The sequence below is a fragment of the Arachis stenosperma genome, chromosome 7 (assembly GCF_014773155.1).
Source record: "Arachis stenosperma cultivar V10309 chromosome 7, arast.V10309.gnm1.PFL2, whole genome shotgun sequence".
In the NCBI taxonomy this organism is placed as follows: Eukaryota; Viridiplantae; Streptophyta; class Magnoliopsida; order Fabales; family Fabaceae; genus Arachis; species Arachis stenosperma.
In genome coordinates this window covers 27,224,830-27,242,815 of record NC_080383.1, presented here as the reverse complement: position 1 = coordinate 27,242,815, position 17,986 = coordinate 27,224,830, and the positions used below count along the sequence as shown (strand labels likewise).

General features: G+C 32.5%; 1 protein-coding gene across 1 annotated transcript; it reads right to left on the bottom strand.

The window, feature by feature from the left end:
- Window positions 1-2,409: 2,409 nt before the first annotated feature.
- On the bottom strand, window positions 2,410-16,517 carry LOC130941362 (N-terminal acetyltransferase B complex auxiliary subunit NAA25). The gene is made up of 19 exons (XM_057869839.1): window positions 16,269-16,517; window positions 15,395-15,551; window positions 15,177-15,295; window positions 14,987-15,061; window positions 10,816-10,909; window positions 10,572-10,690; window positions 9,366-9,436; window positions 9,029-9,170; window positions 8,768-8,943; window positions 7,461-7,666; window positions 6,938-7,068; window positions 6,344-6,420; window positions 6,179-6,253; window positions 5,837-6,029; window positions 4,949-5,068; window positions 4,723-4,861; window positions 4,449-4,489; window positions 4,084-4,335; window positions 2,410-3,474 (listed from the first exon to the last, which is right to left on the bottom strand). The coding sequence occupies exons 1-19, from the start codon at window positions 16,413-16,415 to the stop codon at window positions 2,770-2,772; spliced, it is 3,039 nt and encodes a 1,012-aa protein (XP_057725822.1). The 5' UTR covers window positions 16,416-16,517; the 3' UTR covers window positions 2,410-2,769.
- Between the last annotated feature and the right edge of the window lie 1,469 nt (window positions 16,518-17,986).

Here is a 17,986-nt window from a genome sequence, read left to right as displayed (position 1 = left end):
AGTATTGCAGAGTTGTTCCAGAATAATATGGCAAATATAGTGGTGTGTTGCTAATTACAGTGGCGCAAGACAGTAAAAGTAACATCCTTCCTGTGGCATTCGCAATTGTCGAGTTTGAGACTATGGAGTCCTGATCATTCTTCTTTACTAACCTGAGACGACATGTGACACCACAAGAAGGCTTTTTTATTATATCTGATAAATCTCCAGCGATCAAGACTGCACTTAGAAAGGAAGAATGGCGTCCGGTGGTGCAAGAGTGTGGCTCACTCGCTTAGAGTGTAGTAAACAAGGCCTCTATTAAAAAAAATAAAATATTTCAATAACAAATCTATTTCAAAAATAAAAATTTATAATTTAAAATAAAAAGATAAACATTATAATAAATAATTATTTCACATTTCATAATTTAATTGGATTCAAAATAATCAACTTTAAAAATCAAACATTTAAAAAATTTATCCGACAACATTACAACACATATTCAGTAAAACAAATTATCTAACATATTCAAAAATAAAATTAAAAATATAAAATTCGAATTAAAGAAATAAAAAAACGCAATAAACATTGACTAAATAAATTAAATTAACTAATAGGTTATCTTAAATTAATTAATTAATATTTACTAAGAATGCGTTTTACCACCTAACAAATGCTAATAACATGCCAAATAACATATTTTATATTACCAAAATATAATCTATTCTACTCATATATAACAATACTAAATCTATAAAAATACTCTAACTATAATTACATGCTTATTTATTTAAAAGAGAAAAACAACAACCTAAAAGTCGATCGTTCCTACGATGTATCACGTCGCATCTAAGCTGTTGATATCATTGTTTCGTGCATATGTGCGCGCCATAATGTCCGAATATCTCAAGAATATCAAGAAAAACGTCCGATAAAAGGATAACTGAAAGTTAAGGGACAATGAGAGTGACATTTGAAGTGCTGTGAACGAGTTTCGTATATAAGCACATCTAAACCTTATCTCGTTTACACCGTAAATGTGATAAACTAAACTACGTGTTATAACATGTGTGCAAATGTGATACATGGACTGTGTGACATGTCTTATCTTATTTACACCATAAACAAGACAGGTAAAGAAACTAAAATTGATAAATATATTATAAATTATCTATATCCATAAATAAATTATTTAAATGATTTATTTTAAAAAAATTGAATATCCAATCATTAAATATATATTCTTAAAAATAGTTTGAGAGATTAATTTTGATTTTGTTTTGGTAGACGTAACTAAAAAAATAAAATATTTTTCCTTTTAAAATTTAGTGATTTTATTATAAGTGGATATCTTTTTGCATTTTTTTTTGTAAATGACCAAAAATGTTTTGAAAAAATCAGAAAAATTATAAATCAAATTTTGATTTATTCTTTTATATGCACTTTTTCAATAGTTATCCAAATATTCTCACAAAATTTTATATCAAATATATAAGCAATTTGCCAAAAAATAAGACATTTATTACTTATAAAAAGTGCATTTTTTAAATTTTTATCGTATTTTATAATATTTTGATAATATTTTTTTTTAAAATAAATTTATATGATAATTCTACTAGCAAGTCAATAATTATAGGACATTTTTTACAGTTTACCCAAAATATTTTGTTAACCCTCGTATAGAACTCTTGTGGGTCGAGGGTTACCAAATTATTGAAACCGAAAAGGAAGATATATATTATAATAATAATGATTTCGTTTTCACATTAAGTAGAATCATATTATTTCGTAGTAGAATATTTTAATTTGGGTAATGAGAGAATACCATTTTGATTGACATTTAAATAAAATTTGACGAATTTAAAAACATTTCGTGCCACTTTTTTATGCATAATGTTTTTTTTTTTAATTCCGGCTTGTTTAGGAGTTGAAATGGTCAAGCATTTGTGCTCTTTATGGAGATTGGAGAACAGAGTAAATCAAATTTTGAGTAGAATTCACCTTTCTAGTGAAATATTGTATAATGAATTCAAAGAAGCTATGCATAGAAAACTAATGCTGAATGTCAGAAACCGTGCTAATAGAGCAAACATTCTCTGCTGTATAATTCCTTTAATACGATTAAATATTGGTACCAATACATTCTGGTCTATGCAATCACAAAAAACAAATCTCTGAATTGATGTTATAAAGTATAATATCTTATAATAAATTCTTTAAGTAAAATTAAGAAAAAACATGCGAAAATATATTATACAGTAGAAAATCACAATTTACAATATTAATTGAAAAAAATTAGAAAATATATTTCCCTTTTCGATGTTGGGTCATCAAGGCCACGAGACCTAAAATATAAAAATCATAAAATGAACAAATATGAAGGAAACATCTTCAAAAAGAATTATGCAATTAAGAACCTTTTACCTTGTTTAAATAAAATCTATAATCTCAAATTAAACTAATCAAACCAAATATTACGTCGCCAAAATTTTTATTCGGAACTACAATTCTGACCAAAAAAAAGGTAAATTGCTCATAAAAGGCCAAGGAGAGGATAGAATAAAAATGAATAGAACACATCAAAATTTTACATGAAAATGACCAACAAAAAACCAGAGCCAGTATTAGAGCTGCCAACAAACCATTAATGGCTCTTCCACAGAAAATACTAACTTTGAGCTCACTTTTCTCACCCCATGGCATCCAAGGTTCATATCTGGACAGCAATAGAAGAGGCCATATTTATAAATCCCAAATCAAACTTCAGCGCCACATATGATTGTTTCTTCATGTTTGAGCAATTTGTTGTTCAATAGACTGTAGTAACTTAATTTTTGAATCACACATAGTAGAGAATTCTGCCAGTACTTTAACCTTCCCATTCACCATTTTCCTGGCAACTTCCGCAGGACTCCAGCATTTGAGGGATTGAGCAATACGATCACCAACCTCTGCCTCATTAATGGTGGAAATATACGTCTCGAAAATTCGATAGACCTGCCCTGGTCCATCATTTTGACCATTTTTCCTCAGAGGAGCAAGGATGCTATCCACATTCTCATCTTCGGGTCTTTTATTCCATTCTCTTAGCCATCTCCGAACCTCCTCTAACACATTGGATAAATGCTGGACAGAATCTTGAATTGCATGAGCCAGATTTGAGGTAGACTGATCAACTGATCCGCTTTTCTTTTTCTTCTTACCAGATGGTTGAAGTGATCTAAGACAAGACATAATTACAAGTCCATGCCATGCCAAAGGTTCAGTAACTATCTGCATTACAAGTTGTACATCATTCCAAGGAGAACATATATCGGGCTCCATAGATTTGACCACCTCTAAAATATACTTCTCCAGCAAAGAATCTAAGATATTCCAAATATGTGGCTTGCTGCTATTACTCTCTGGTTGCACAAGTTCGTGAGAACTAAGGCTCCATGCATTTAAAAATACAATGAAATTCAACCAGTCAATGAGGTTGGAACAAGAAACCTGCAACAGTATTTTGAAGTTATGGATCAAATTTTCCACATTACAAGCATGAAAAATAAATGGAATTTTTATATAAACTTGAACTCAAAACTACATGACACTTGAGAATAGTTGCAATTATTAGTCCTTAGTTGCTGATGCTGAGACAAATACACTGATTGGAAATCCTTACAGTAATATGGTTACTATATGTTGTAAATGGACATCTATTTTCACACATGCATAGTGAATAGATGATATCACCAAGTTTAACTAAGCCCACCCAAATGGCTAAACTTTATTTGGACTCCTCAACAAGTCAACAACAAAGTCTTATCCCACTAAGTGGGATCGACTACATGGATGAGACCACGCCATTGGAACATTTTTCTATGGCTCAATTTTCAATGTGCTTACACTTATTCTTTCCCATTTCTATTGCCGAGATAAGACATTTTCAAGATAACACACTTTGTTAGTATAGCTCTTTATTGCAAAGATAGAAGATACCATAATTACTTCCACTGAAGTAACCTGTTGCAAGTACAGCTGCCTTCCCAATAGTCTCATAGCTCTGTTCAATAAAATTAACTTCTAATAATAGGAGCATAAAAGCATAAATAATCATACCACAGAGGTACTTTCACTGCTGGAAAAGCCCATGACAACTTCTATTGCATCACTCAGAGAAAAGCCCAAAAGTTTTGCATAGCGGTCTAGCAATAGTTTCATCTCTGAAGATATTTTAGGTGAAACAGAACCATTGACCTCAACATGTTCCTTAATTGAAGACGAAACACACTGAATAGAAAGATATATCATCCGTGGAAGTATGGATTTCTTCTCAATCTCTCTCTGGAAACTTGTTTCCCTCTCTTTGATCTAAATAGCCAACCCATGCAATAAGGGAAGGGATAAAACATAGTTAAAGTCTCTACTAAAGAAAATGATTATTATAGAGCAGGCACAAGTCATAAAGGACTGATTTCACCTACCGAAACTTCTCTATGACAATAAGAAGTCCCTTCAAATTGTTCTGAAAAAAATAAAAAATAAAACTGCAGTTTATAAATGAACTCCAAAAGAGTGACTATAGAGAATAAAATGGAATCAATATGGGCTAAAAAGCATGTTATTCGGACTACACAAAAGTACACTGCAAGCCAATCTAAAACAATCCGATAATTATATAGTTGCATGGATATCATCAAACTCATTCCTCTAAATCAACTCATCCTATTTCCAATTTTTGTATATTGAAAAACTGACCTAAAAGATAGTTTTTGTCTGAAGTTGGCGTCCACCAAGGTCGTAACTGCAAGTCTTCATTGAAGGATATAGACTTTGATTCAATTTTATTAGACAGATCAAGGAAATGAACCCCACATTTCATGCTTTCAAGGACACCCTGATGGAATAAGCAGTAATTAACTTTACATCATATGCAATTTGCAATAAGGCATTCACCTATGCCACCAAGCAAGATTTGAATTACCTCCTCTTCGTCAATGTTATTTGCATTTTGTTTAAGCTGTAAAATCGATGTGTCAACTCGTGCCACAAAATACTGACTAGACTGTTGCAACCGTTCTTTAAACTGCACAAATTCAATTACCTGAAATATTATGAATATTAATTAATATCTCACTTCAACTAACTCAAACTCGTTCTCTTCAACATAATTGCAGAATTGACAACAAAATAGAAGAATAGAATAAATAAAATAAAATAAAATAAATGCAAGAAATAGAAAGAAGTACTATTCATGTTTTGAGAATACTCTATGGCATTCCATCAGAAAGTAAGAAAAAAGGTACGAGAAAAAAAGCCCTTTAATGTTTTTTGAAAAAATGAAGCACTTTCTGTTCTTAGATTCTCACAAACTGTATGGACCACATATGTAGTTGCTTGAATATGAAGATGGTTAACTACGTGTTGATTATCTCAATGTGGAAATCTTTGGTCATGAATGATCTCTTCAAAAAGCTTATGTTGTTAGGTAGAAACACATTTCTGGGTCTACCAATGGTTTTATATCAACACACCTCTCCTCAGACAAGCCTTTTTTAGGTATGAAGCATGGACAATACATAGGCCCATCATACCTTGTGCTAAAATTAACTTTTATTTCGAAGAATAGGGACAAGGATTGAACCTTAGCTTTGTTAGTCATCGTGAATTTCATACCGTATTACGAACATTTTCCCTTTTTTTAATAAATCATATGAAAAATTTCATTAGAAAACAACAGATGAATGGTTTATATATTCTCAAGATAAAAATAGGCTAGTGCAAATCTATTCTTCCAAAGGCTGCATGCACAATTTACTTGAGAAAGGAAAATCTATCAATTCTTGAAACAATAAAGCTGTAGCATACATACTTTTGAGTAAATACTATGGCGATATGCAAGAAAAGTCAAATCTGCAGATTCTCTGAAGTGGTCATCCATAAACTTCAGGTAATCCTTTAACAGATTGTTAGACTCAGTCCAAAGCGGAGATACCAACATCTGAGGCAAGATGTTGTGCAGAGCACTTTCCATCAAGATATTCTTGACATCCAGTGATTTATACCTGGATTGAAAATAAAATATGCTTTCAATATGATGGTGGCAACAAATTGTGCAACAATCACAAATACATAACACCTTCTAATCTATGTATTACATACATTAAGGGAGCATGCTATGAAAACAGTGGGAGAACTTGAAGGAAGTGAATACCATTCATATGCCACTGAAAGAGCACCAAAGTGGGAATACAAGTGCAACAGCAAGATCTTGTACTTTGAAACATATCTGTCAAAGGCAACAAAGAAATGAGCAAATTATTTTAAAAGACAAGAAATTGCCATAGCAAAGATACAACACATGACAATCATTCCTAACCTTCTTATTGCCAAACCAAACTCCAAAACCATAATTGCCTCAACCATGTAGCCAACATTCTTAGTACGCCAAAATAACTACACCAAAATAGCACAATATGTCACTGTATATAATTTTTAAAAGTAAAAACAATTGATCGCATTTGTAAACAATGTATCAAAAAAAAAAAAAAAAAAGTTGCACAAAAGGAGCTTCAGCATCTGCCTATGATATCATTTATTTCTGAAAAAATAGCCTATCTTCAAGGTTCAACTTAAAAGGAAAAATTGAAAACAAGAATTCATTGGAAGAAAAGAGGAAAAACAGTAACTGGCAGATCCATATGCCAACAAGAAAAAAGTGCTACATAAGCAATAAGCATGGCTAACTCATCAGTAGATAGATTGGCATGCAATGTTATATTGCTAAATCTCATAGAACCTACATTTTCTTCTTCATTCCTATTGTGAGGATACCTTATTATATATGTACTCTTTTTTCTCATTAATAAATTTAATTTCCATGAAGGAAAGAAAAATGAACGGAAAGATCAAATCTAGTATCTCTTAAAATGATTTTGCAAAGATGAAAAATTTAAAAAGTAATATGACATACCTGCACCAACACATTACATGTTATTGAAAGAAGCTCCTCACCATGCATGCTCTCCTGTGGATCCAAGCCCTTTGAAAGTGGAAGGTTTTTGCAATACATATCAGACATTTGAACACAAGAACCTTCAAGTTCTGAGACAAGTTCAGGTGAGCATTATTAATATCATGGAAACTAAACGATGTCAAATGATCAGAGATAAGGATGTTTGTCCATCAAAGAGAAGGCATTATACTCAAGGGATATCATGTCTCTTCAAAGAAAATAATTTAAAAAAAGAAAGAGAACTTATGGCATACATGGTCCAAACCCCCCCCCCCCCCCCCCAAAAAAAAAAACCAAAAAAAACAAAGCCAAATAATGATAATAATAATAATAATAAAACAACAGGGAAAAAGGATGTAAAACTCTTAGAGATGAATATGTTAGATGGAACCTCAAGCACAGTTTATCTCACTACTTATCAACAACAGGACAGGAGTAGTTTTTATATGAAAATAACTAAATAATGTCAAGTGATACCCACCATTTGCAGAATACTTGAACATGTTCCCCAGTAATAAGTGCTGAATTTTGAAAAGGGTTATACATCGCCCAAGTGTCTTGCTTGGAGTTGTTGATAAAGCATCACTGCTTTTCATTAAATCCTTCAAAAGTTCTGTCTTCTTATCATCGGTTAAGACTTCAACAAACATTTCAACATCTGAAGTAAAGCAGGCCAAGTCACCAAACCTATGAGCATTGAACAGAGTTCTTAATTAATGAATTGTAAAATTGAACTTTTAGAATAAATAAATAATAAAGAGCATATTATGTATCCCTGCCATCTTGGAGTTGTCAAACCTAGTAGAAAAGTGGGCATTAGAGCGCCCACTTTTCTCTACAATGTCATCAAATTCATAGGCACCTAATGCATTCAAATTCAAACTCGGCCTATGTTTACATAGCCACTTAGCCAATCTCAAGCCTGGAAAAACAAGAAGGGTTATGCGACAACCAATGTAAAACTTTGTTGTATCCCTATGCATGGCCACAACACAGTGACATCTTCTCAATGTAGAGTTGTGTTAGGCTTGCGGTAGCCAACGTAAAACTTTGTCCCATTTGCATGGACATGACACAATGACATCTTTGAATCCATGCAGCTAACCCCGACTAATGGGAAAAGGTTTTGTTAAGATTAAGGTAAGGAAGTCAAATTCAAACATACAAATACTTTCCCATTTATTACAGTTTGATATTACTCCAGAAGCCATTTAATTTGGTAGAGTAAATGCACATTAAGTCAACATTAACGTGCTACCTCAAGCAACAGCTTTGAGTTTGGTGTTTGAAGAATAGATTGACCACTTATTTTGTGCTGAAATTCTGTTTTTTTCTTTTTTTTTTGGAAAAATGGAAAATAAGAACAGCAATTACCAAATTCCATGGTACTTAGTCATAGAAGATTTGTGATATCATGTCATAAACCATCTCTCCTTGAAAGTTTAAGTCGTTGGGAAGAGGAATGAATGGTTTTAATATCTAAATAATTGGTTCCTTAATGGGTATTCTTGAAGTGCTATGGACATTTATTGAGGAAAACAAGCAATGAAAATTTGACAGCAACGATGGGCGCTAGTAGATAAGACAAAAAGCATTCTACCCACACCTACTCTCCCAAGCCTCAGAGCATCAATACACATGACCATGGTCAACTTGAAGCACCCTAACTAACAATGTATTTAATGTAGATAGCCAAACCTGGAACCCTAAACCCCCTTGCAAAGCTCTATACATGCTCGAGAGTATAAAGATAAAGTTTGGAAGGATGAGAACAACGGTATAAAGTACCTGCAAAAGTATTTCACAATTGCATCCATTAGGCTTTCATCATTACCCTTCCCACGTAAAAGCTTTCTTCTTTCAATTTCTATATTTGCCAAGTACGGACACCTCATAGAGTTGTTAGTGGTATCATCTTGTAGCTTCTGTATAAAATCTGATGCATTTGATATTTGACTATCAAACTGCACTCATGTAGTAGATTGTCCACACATCAAGTTCCATGCTAATAAAAATAGAAGGCCACTTTAAGCATGAGGATAAATTCACCTGTTCATCTGTCAAGTGTGAGACCTTGCATTGGACAAATTTGGGGGGATGTACTGGATCATTGACAGCCTCCTCACACCAAATGCTGCCATCTTCCATCAAACAGGCTAAATAATTAAGGAAACACTCCCAGTCATCTGGACTGCCAAATGGACAAACAACATCAACAAAAGCAATATTTAGACCTGGCTGCTTCTGAGTTCCCACACATCATGATAGGAAGATACCCTATACTAGTTGGACCACATATCCATTTCCATTAACAACAATCAACAATTCCCAACGAAAGATTTTTGCAGGGCTATGTTTAAACATGAGTTAGCATTGAAAGCCATACCTTGACACAAGAATTTTTTTAAATATATCAGTAGCAGCCACATAGTCACCTGCCCGAGCCAGAAGTCTCCCCTGTCAACTTAAAGTCAAAGCATATAGGTTGATGAGAACAGTCAAACAAGATACATGGGTATAAATGATAGGATAGAACAATTTAAAAAAAAAGTTTAAAAAATTAAAAAACAGCCCCGTGCACAAGCATCTGCATTAACATAGGGTCTAGGGGGAAGGGTCATACCAAAGGGTGTAATGTAAGTAGCCTACCCTAATGATTGTATCAGTACCTGATTCTACGGCTTGTACCCGTGACCTTGAGGTCACACAGAGATAACTGTTGCTATAGAACAAAAAAAAAAAAAAAAGAAGCGTCTTCAATCTCTAGTCCTAGCCTCCTACGTGTGAAAAGGAGTGTGATAGGCACTTCCAAATCACCCTAAAGATGAGGCTTAGATACCTTTATAAAAGCTTAGCCATCCTCCATCTTATGCAGGGGTGGTAAAACGGGTCGAATCCATCAGGTCATCCCGCCGAACCGCCAAAAAGGAGGGTCAGGCTAGGGTTTGGAACCCCCCAATTAAAAAACCGCCAAACCCGCAGGGCAAGGAGGGCCACCGGGTCAAAGATTCATTTTTTCTTTTTTTTAAATAAAAGAGTGATTAGTGCTAAAAAATTAATTATATAATTTCCGAACACACTTTTTTCTTTTTTATTCTTCTTTTTGTTATTAACTTTTTTTTTTATTTCACACTTTCACATATATGCTCAAATTATGTGAAATTATTTCTTAAAATAAAGATGATTCTATTGACAGATATTATTTTGAACAATTCTATTGAAGTTAAAAATTTGGAAGATAGTAAAAAACTTATATAGTAATTTGGCTATTTTTTATTGTATTTAATCTTTTAATTATCATTTTGGTATATTAATTTTTTATTAAAAAAAGTTGAGCGAGCTAGCATTGAGTTTGCTTTACTTGGCGGGGCAGGGTGAGTATCTGCTTTGCCACCTCTAATCTTATGAGCTAGCATTTGAGGTTGAGTTAGGGTACTCAATTCTCATAGTTATGGAGCATTCTACTACATTTTCCACAAAACATCCACCAAAAGCAAATCGAACAGCTTAACTGCACAGCCATTTTTAATACTACAGAATAATTTACACAAACCAAAAATTAAAGACAACAAAGGAAGTGCAATATGTTTACCTGTATTCGTAGCTTATCAACTTCAATTGTCAATAGTGATCCCAATTTCCCAGCTAGAACTTCTAGAGCATCCCCAAACTTAGTTTGCTTTTCCAATATGGATATGTAAGCCATAACAGCTGCCCGCAAAAAAAAATTGAACATATATGAAAATTTTGATTGATTTTATCACATGAAAGGGCTTTTCAATGGTGGTTCATAATTCATATACATACAAGATAAGAAAGAAAAAATAATAGATTACCTTCAGGCTCATGTAAACTATGTGAAGTGATGTGCTTCTTCAGTAATCCTTCAGCCAAGAGCAGTAGCTTCTCTGCTCCATTGCCATGAAGCACCTAGCAAAAGATCAGTTCCCACAAAATAAATAAGTAGTTGTTGTTTACAAATCATGCCCAAAATCAAATAACTAATTATATATCCAACAAAAAATTAGAAGCGTAATGATAACAAATTATTGAAGAATACATCACTTAACAAGGTTCCTAGATGTAAGATCCCCAATTTACTCTAGAAACAAGTAAACAGCAAGAATGACACGATAACAAACTATTGCAGAAAAAATATCAGTTAACACGGTTCTTAGAAGTATGTATCCAGTATACTCTCAAATGTAAAAAGTAAATTTCTAAAGAATAACAGCAAAAGTGTCATCATAACAAACCATCTGCAGAAACATTTTCCTGAGAAGGTGATAATAGCTTAATTCATCATAAAATATATACCAATTAATGAATACTATTGCCTAAGATGTAATTAAGTACTTTGAAATATAGGCAATTCATAAGAAATAGTGAGATGATATGATTTAAAGCTAAATTTTGAATTGATATCTATTTTCATTTATTTTGGATAATTTCATGTGTAAACTAAATTTCAATAATAAAAAAATTGGATAAATTATCTTTCATGAAATTTGGAAAGATTTGGAACAAGATACAATTTGAAGATTTAATTTGGAAGATAAAATAGACACAACTTGGAAAGCAAGAACATGTCTTTTGCTTCCTATAAATAGGGAACTTCTAGTCTCAAACACTATTATTTTCTTACTTTTCTATGACTTGCTAAGGGTGCATTTGGTTTGCGTTTTTCATTTCTGTTTTCATTTATAGTGTGTTCTGTTTTTATAATTTTGTGAAGCAAAAGAGAGAACAAATAATTACTTAATGTAGTATTCGTTTTTAACAAGTTCAAGTCTTATTTGATTTGTTCTAAGGTGATTGTTATACAGACCATGCTGCTCTTAGGCACTAATTTGCTAAAGTTGAATCCAGACAAGACTAATACAGTAGGTGCATTTATGCTTTTGTTACAAATCTGAAAGAAAAGATAAGGGATGAAGAATACAGTTGCACCACCTTTTTAAAATTGTTCACGAAGAAAATGGGAAAGATACTCCTATCCCGAATGAATTCTCTTATGAGCAGTTATGGACTCTTAAGCACTCCCCTCCATGGTTTGTTCAATGATATAGCTAATTACAATAACAGAAAGTGGTTCAGAGAACTTAACATATCTACAAAAATAGAAATTCCTACATGATGTCAAGTTCTTTATTTGGGATGATTTATTATTATATAAAAGTGTTGATGGGATGATGAGTAAGAAACAGCAAACATTATGTGGAATTGTCATGGTTTTGAAAATGGTAAACATTTCAATGGGGATATAAGGTACTCCAAAGTGGTTTTATTGGCCCACATTATTCAATGATACCAAGAAATTTGTTAGTGTGTGACAACTATAAGAGGACTAGAAATATATCAAGAAAAAATGTGATGCCATTGAATAAAATTCTAGAGGTGGAAATGTTTAATGTTTGGGGATAGATATTATGGGACCATTACCATCTTACTGCAAATGCATTCTAAATACATGCTTATAAAAATTCAAAATTCAAACTTAAAGAGCCCGTTTGGGAAACAGCAGAAGCAACTTTTTCTGACTTTTGAATTATGAAAAGTCATAATACGCGTGTTTGGCACCATTTAAAAAAAAGCTTTTAACTTCCCAAAAAATTAATTCACAGCTTTTTTAAGAAGTAGAAATATATAACTTCTCCTTTTCATAAGTCATTCTATTACTTCCCTAAAAAAATTGACTTGAAAACAAAAAAATCTACTTTCATTCTTGGCTCTTTTCTGTTTCTGCTGGCTCCACCACCATTTCACGTAAGGTTCCATCTGTTAGAAACATTGGCCTTCCACGTAATGATTCATTTGCTGAAAGTATTGACCCGCCACCACCATTTTAAAACAATGTTCCATCTAAACCACACCACCTACTGTATATATTCCTTTCATTTATTTTTTTTATCATTTTACCATTTTATTTTTATTATTAAATTTGTATTTAACATTGTGTGTGGTATAAAATCTCATTTTTTTATTTTATTTTTTTCACATGTGATTTTATTTTTATATAGCTTGCTATTATTTTTATAGTTAGTTATAACAAGTTCTTGACCCCAACAAAAGAGGAGGCTAATAGGAGTAAAAAAAATAAAAAACAGCAACAAAATATACATTGACACACATTTTATATTTATTTTTTATTTTCACCTACCATATCATACACAATAAAACAATAAACACTAACTACACAATAATTTCTTTGACATTGTCATCAAGATTATTGTGAATTAAAATTTTATTACTATTCACTACATACAAGAACACCGTTATAGGTAGGGCTGGAAGTAAGTCAAGCCAGTTCATGAGCCAACTCGAGCTCGACTCATTAATAGCTCGATAAGCTGAACTCGTGAGCTGGTGAGCCGAGTTTGAGCTTGGATAAGCTCAGCTCATTAGCTCGTGAGCTGGCTCAATTATATATATTAAGACATATTCTATATGCATTTAATATATATTTTTAATATTATATATACATATGAAATAGTAATATATATATATATATATATATATATATATATATATATATAATGATCTTAATTATTTAAAATTTTATATTTATTTTTTATATATAATTTTGATGTAAGACATAAATAAAAAAATGTATAATTTATTGAAAGATAGAGAATATATAAAATTGATCTTTTTAAATATTTTTTAAAATATATAAGTTATAATTTATTAAGAAGGAATTATAGATTATACTTTTATTATTTGAGCCAGCTCGTGAGCTCTAACTAGCTTGTGACCTTTCGGCGAGTCGAGCTTGAGCCTAAGAAAGAGACTCGATTGTTAATGAATCGAGCCGTGAGCCAAACTCAATTTTCGTAAGCCGAGCTTGAACTTGGTCTAGCTCGGCTCACTTCCAGCCCTAGTTATGGCTGAATGTGAAATAGAAGAACCAATGTCTAATGATATTACGTGGCAAGAACTAATTGTCTAAAAAATGGAACTAATAAGAGAGCAAATAAAGAATCAATTGCCTAAACAATTGTAATCTTAGTAATTAGGTTATGTAAATATTTAATATTGAAAAGTACTTGTTATCATCATTATTTTAATTTCCATTTTCTTGTGTAAAAAAATTGCTTTCTTTGAGTTATTTATTCAAACGCTACAACTTTAAAATAAGTACTTCTATAACTAAAAATCCAAACACAAAATAACTTATTTATAAGCTGCTATTAATAAAAGTCCTTATACTTTAAACTATTTTTCCAAAATGAGGTTACAACTAGATTAAAGAGTTAATCATTAACCTGCTAATCTAATTAAGAGAGTTGTTGCACTTAAGGCATCAAGCAATAAGTATAGTTGAGCAATTTGATCGTAATTACATCACATTAGGAAAAAGTAAGGGGTGAATAATTATTAGAGAGTTTAAGAAATTAGATTAAATTGAATGCTAACACCTACTTTTGATTTATTGTTTCTTATCTTTATAGTTTGTTACTTTTGACATTTCGTTACTTTCCAATTAGTCATCTAAGTTAAGTATCCTAGATAGTAAAACTCAATTGAACTGTACTTAGATAATAGTCTTCAAGGGAACGACAATCTTTTACTTTCTTATTATTTGTGACCCAATGCACTTGTTGGAACTAAGTTGTATAAATTCAACAACACCAGGTTCCTTGAATGCTCTAAGGACGAGTTACTAATAAGTTTCTAAGGTAAATAACAATAACACATTTGTTCCACACATATCATTGCAAATTGTACCCCATTTGCAGATCATATACTTGTAAGAGTTTCAGGGTCAACACTTAGAAGGACCTAAATTAAATATGAAGGGGAAGGAAAAGAAAGGAATCAAAATCACAATAGTTATCATTCTTAATTATCTAAAGATATTTCCTGCTCAAAAAGGCATTAAAATATTAAGGATACTAATACTACAAGCAGTATATATGATCCTATCCATCACATGTTGTACAACTACAAGATAGCTTGCTACGGAAGGGAGCAAGAACAACAAGCAGAGCATAAAGGAGGGAGAACCTGTAATTGGATGCTACAAACTGCCCAAAGCAAAAATCTTTCTTCTCCAGCAAGTTTGTACATTTTGATAGCTGTCTGTCCAACACAAAAATGTACACAGCATCAAACAAAATTTCCACAAAGAAAGTAGCAGCAACTATCCATGGAGACAAAGCAGAGAACTGCAATAAGAAAAGAAAAATGCATAAACCTGTTGTTGCTTCACAAATGAGTACTCACGAACATAGCAGTTAAAGAGCCCCATCATGAGTTCCAGACTATTTGGGAACTTACTACAAGCATGTTCATAACAGTTCGTAGCCAAATCCACTGATAAGATAGCGAACGTAATTCAGTTGCATAATCAAGCAATACGAATACTTCAAATTTAAAGAACATAACATGGAGAAGCCCCAAAAGAATACTAACAGTGATCTAGTCGCTGAAAGACTATCTGCAGCGTACTGAGTGTAAGATCATCCATCAAGAGAGAATCATTTGCATACAAGACCTCCTTGGCTTTCAGGCAAACAGATAAGGCTTCCTCGGGCTTCCCCATCCTTTCCAAAACAAGAGCTTTGAGTGCCTAAAGAACACGCAGGCAAATAATAATAACAATCATCACGAAAGGTATATATATAAACAAAATCAGGGAAAAAAAACTTGGGGAAGAACACAGCCTGAAAACAACAAATGAAACATGATAATACCAACAATAACGATAATAAATAAGCATGAAGAACACAGCCTCACTGGTCCTTGAGGTTATGAGCATTAGTTATAACCAGTTACAACATAAATAAGTATCAAGAAGTGAGCAAAACTACAGTATTAGAAACTAATCTAAGTACAAATTAAAGAGTAACGATAATAGATAAATAATTTCTTAGTGAAACCAACGAGACAACACACCATGATTCAGGAAATTATTCGAGTATTACGTATCTAAAACAGATATATTCGTATTAAAGAATGAGAAAATTATATGTTCTCGCGCAGGGTTCCCCTCGATGAAAGATACATTATCAACACTCGAAGATTTAAAAGTCAAAGTTCAGCGTCAATTACAATTTTCAAGAGACTAATGCAAGGGTTTAAGAAACGAAGAAAGAGAGAACTGCCACTAATTTCAGAACGCGATGCCCTAGATTAAGAAGAAACAAAGAACTTCGAAAGAAAGCACTGGAATCAATTGCATTACAGGTAAGAAACCTGCATTATAAAACACAGTGAAATTGGAAGGTTCTAGAATGAGCGGAGAAGAAAGTGATAAAGAAATTGAGAGAGAAGGAAAGGATCTTACGAGAGCATAGGGGGAATTAGGGTGTTTGGTGAGGAGCGTAGTGACGTGCTTGAAAGCGTTCTTGTACTGACGAGAATCAATGGCGTCCCATATGACACGAACGCGACGCTCTGGAATCCCACCGGCTAAGCCAAGCTTCGAAGCCATTCGAACTTGTAAGCAAGAAACACCTTCTTCCGTTCTTCTTATGCTAAGCAGAGAGATGGAAAGGGAACTGACACTGTGACAGATAGAGAGAAAGAGTGTGTGTGTGTGGGGGGGGGGGGGGGGGGGGGGGGGAGAGCGAGAGACCTAAAACATGGGGCGGAGTTTTGAAGAAGAAAGAACACAGGGAAGTGGAACTGTGGAAGAGTGAGAAGTTTTTTTTTTTTCTTGGGTCTGGAAGTGAAGACTTATTGCAACTTTGCAACGGAAAATGGGAATCGAAATGATTATGGACTTTGTTAGGTTTTCTGAAACTGGATCCGCAAAGTTAGACCCAAAAGAGGGTTCATTCTCGAAAATTTCAGGGTGTGTTTAGTTTGGTTTCCGTTCTCATTTTTTATTTTTATTTTTATTATTTTTTAAAAAATAATAAAAATATAAATATAAATTAAACACATCCTTAATTTTTATATGGTTTAAAACTTGATTTGGTAAATTATTTTTTTTGAAGTGCACATTATTTTATATCTGGTAAATTTTTTAAAAAATAGTGTTTTTCAAAGTTCTTTTAACCAGAGAGTATGTTTAAAGTTGGTTTAAACCGTTGTATTTTAAAAAAATTAAAAAATTTAATATACTTCTATATATTAATTAATATTTAGATTTATTTTTATATTTATCTTTATTATACTCTTTTAAATTTTAAAAATTATCTTACCAACCATAATTATTATTAATTATCTTTTATAATAGTATTACAAATCTACTAATATTTTCAATTTAAATTTTAAATATTAATAAAAATAAAATTTCTCAAAACTAAGTTAAATTGGTAAGTGGTGAGTTTGATTCGTAGTTCAGTAAGGGAGTTTCACACTATTTTTGCTATGCATCAATCTTTGTCTCCTCCTTCACTTTGTTTGCATTGGGTTCCACCTCCAGTTCATTCTGTTAAATTGAATTGTGATGCTAGTTGGTTTGCTCCTTTTGGCTATGTTGGTTTTGGTTGTATCATTCGCAATCCTGATGGATGTTGGTTGAAAAGTTGCACTCGGAAAGTCGAAGTGTGCAGTGTTTTTTTTGCTGAATTGTATGCAATTTGGAGAGGTTTACTTCTTGCTTGGGAGAGTAGATTTCGTGAGGTTATTTGTGAATCAGACTGTTTAGAAGCTCTTTTCTTGGTAAACCAAAGAATGCTTGGTAAGGATATTCCGGAATGGGATTTGGCAAAGCATATACAGGAGGTTATGAATTGGAATTTGAGAGTCTCTATTCTTTTAATTCAGAGGATTGCAAATAGTGTTGCAGATTGTATGGCTAAAGCAGCTGCTTCTGACGCGGACATTCACTCGAATTGGAGCCAACCATAGAGTGAGCCTCAACATCTACTAGATTTAGATATGACCCTAGCCAATTAATTTGGTTTTGTCTCTTTTTTTTCTTTCTTTTCTGTTTAGTCACCAAAAAAGTTAAATTGGTAAAATAAATGACACAAAGAAAAAGTATTTATTTGTTCTTAAAACTCTCAAAAAAAAAATTCATTTATCATTATGTTTATCCATGGACACTCCCTG

What these genes read in the sequence shown, in the direction of transcription:
- LOC130941362 (XM_057869839.1), bottom strand. Translation starts at nt 16,415, where the DNA reads ATGGCTTCGAAGCTTGGCTTAGCCGGTGGGATTCCAGAGCGTCGCGTT. An exon ending in CATTTGTGAAGCAACAACAG is followed by an intron (nt 15,062 to 15,176) that starts GTTTATGCATTT and finishes TGTGTTGGACAG; the next exon opens with ACAGCTATCAAAATGTACAA. An exon ending in TTGATAAGCTACGAATACAG is followed by an intron (nt 9,437 to 10,571) that starts GTAAACATATTG and finishes TTAAGTTGACAG; the next exon opens with GGGAGACTTCTGGCTCGGGC.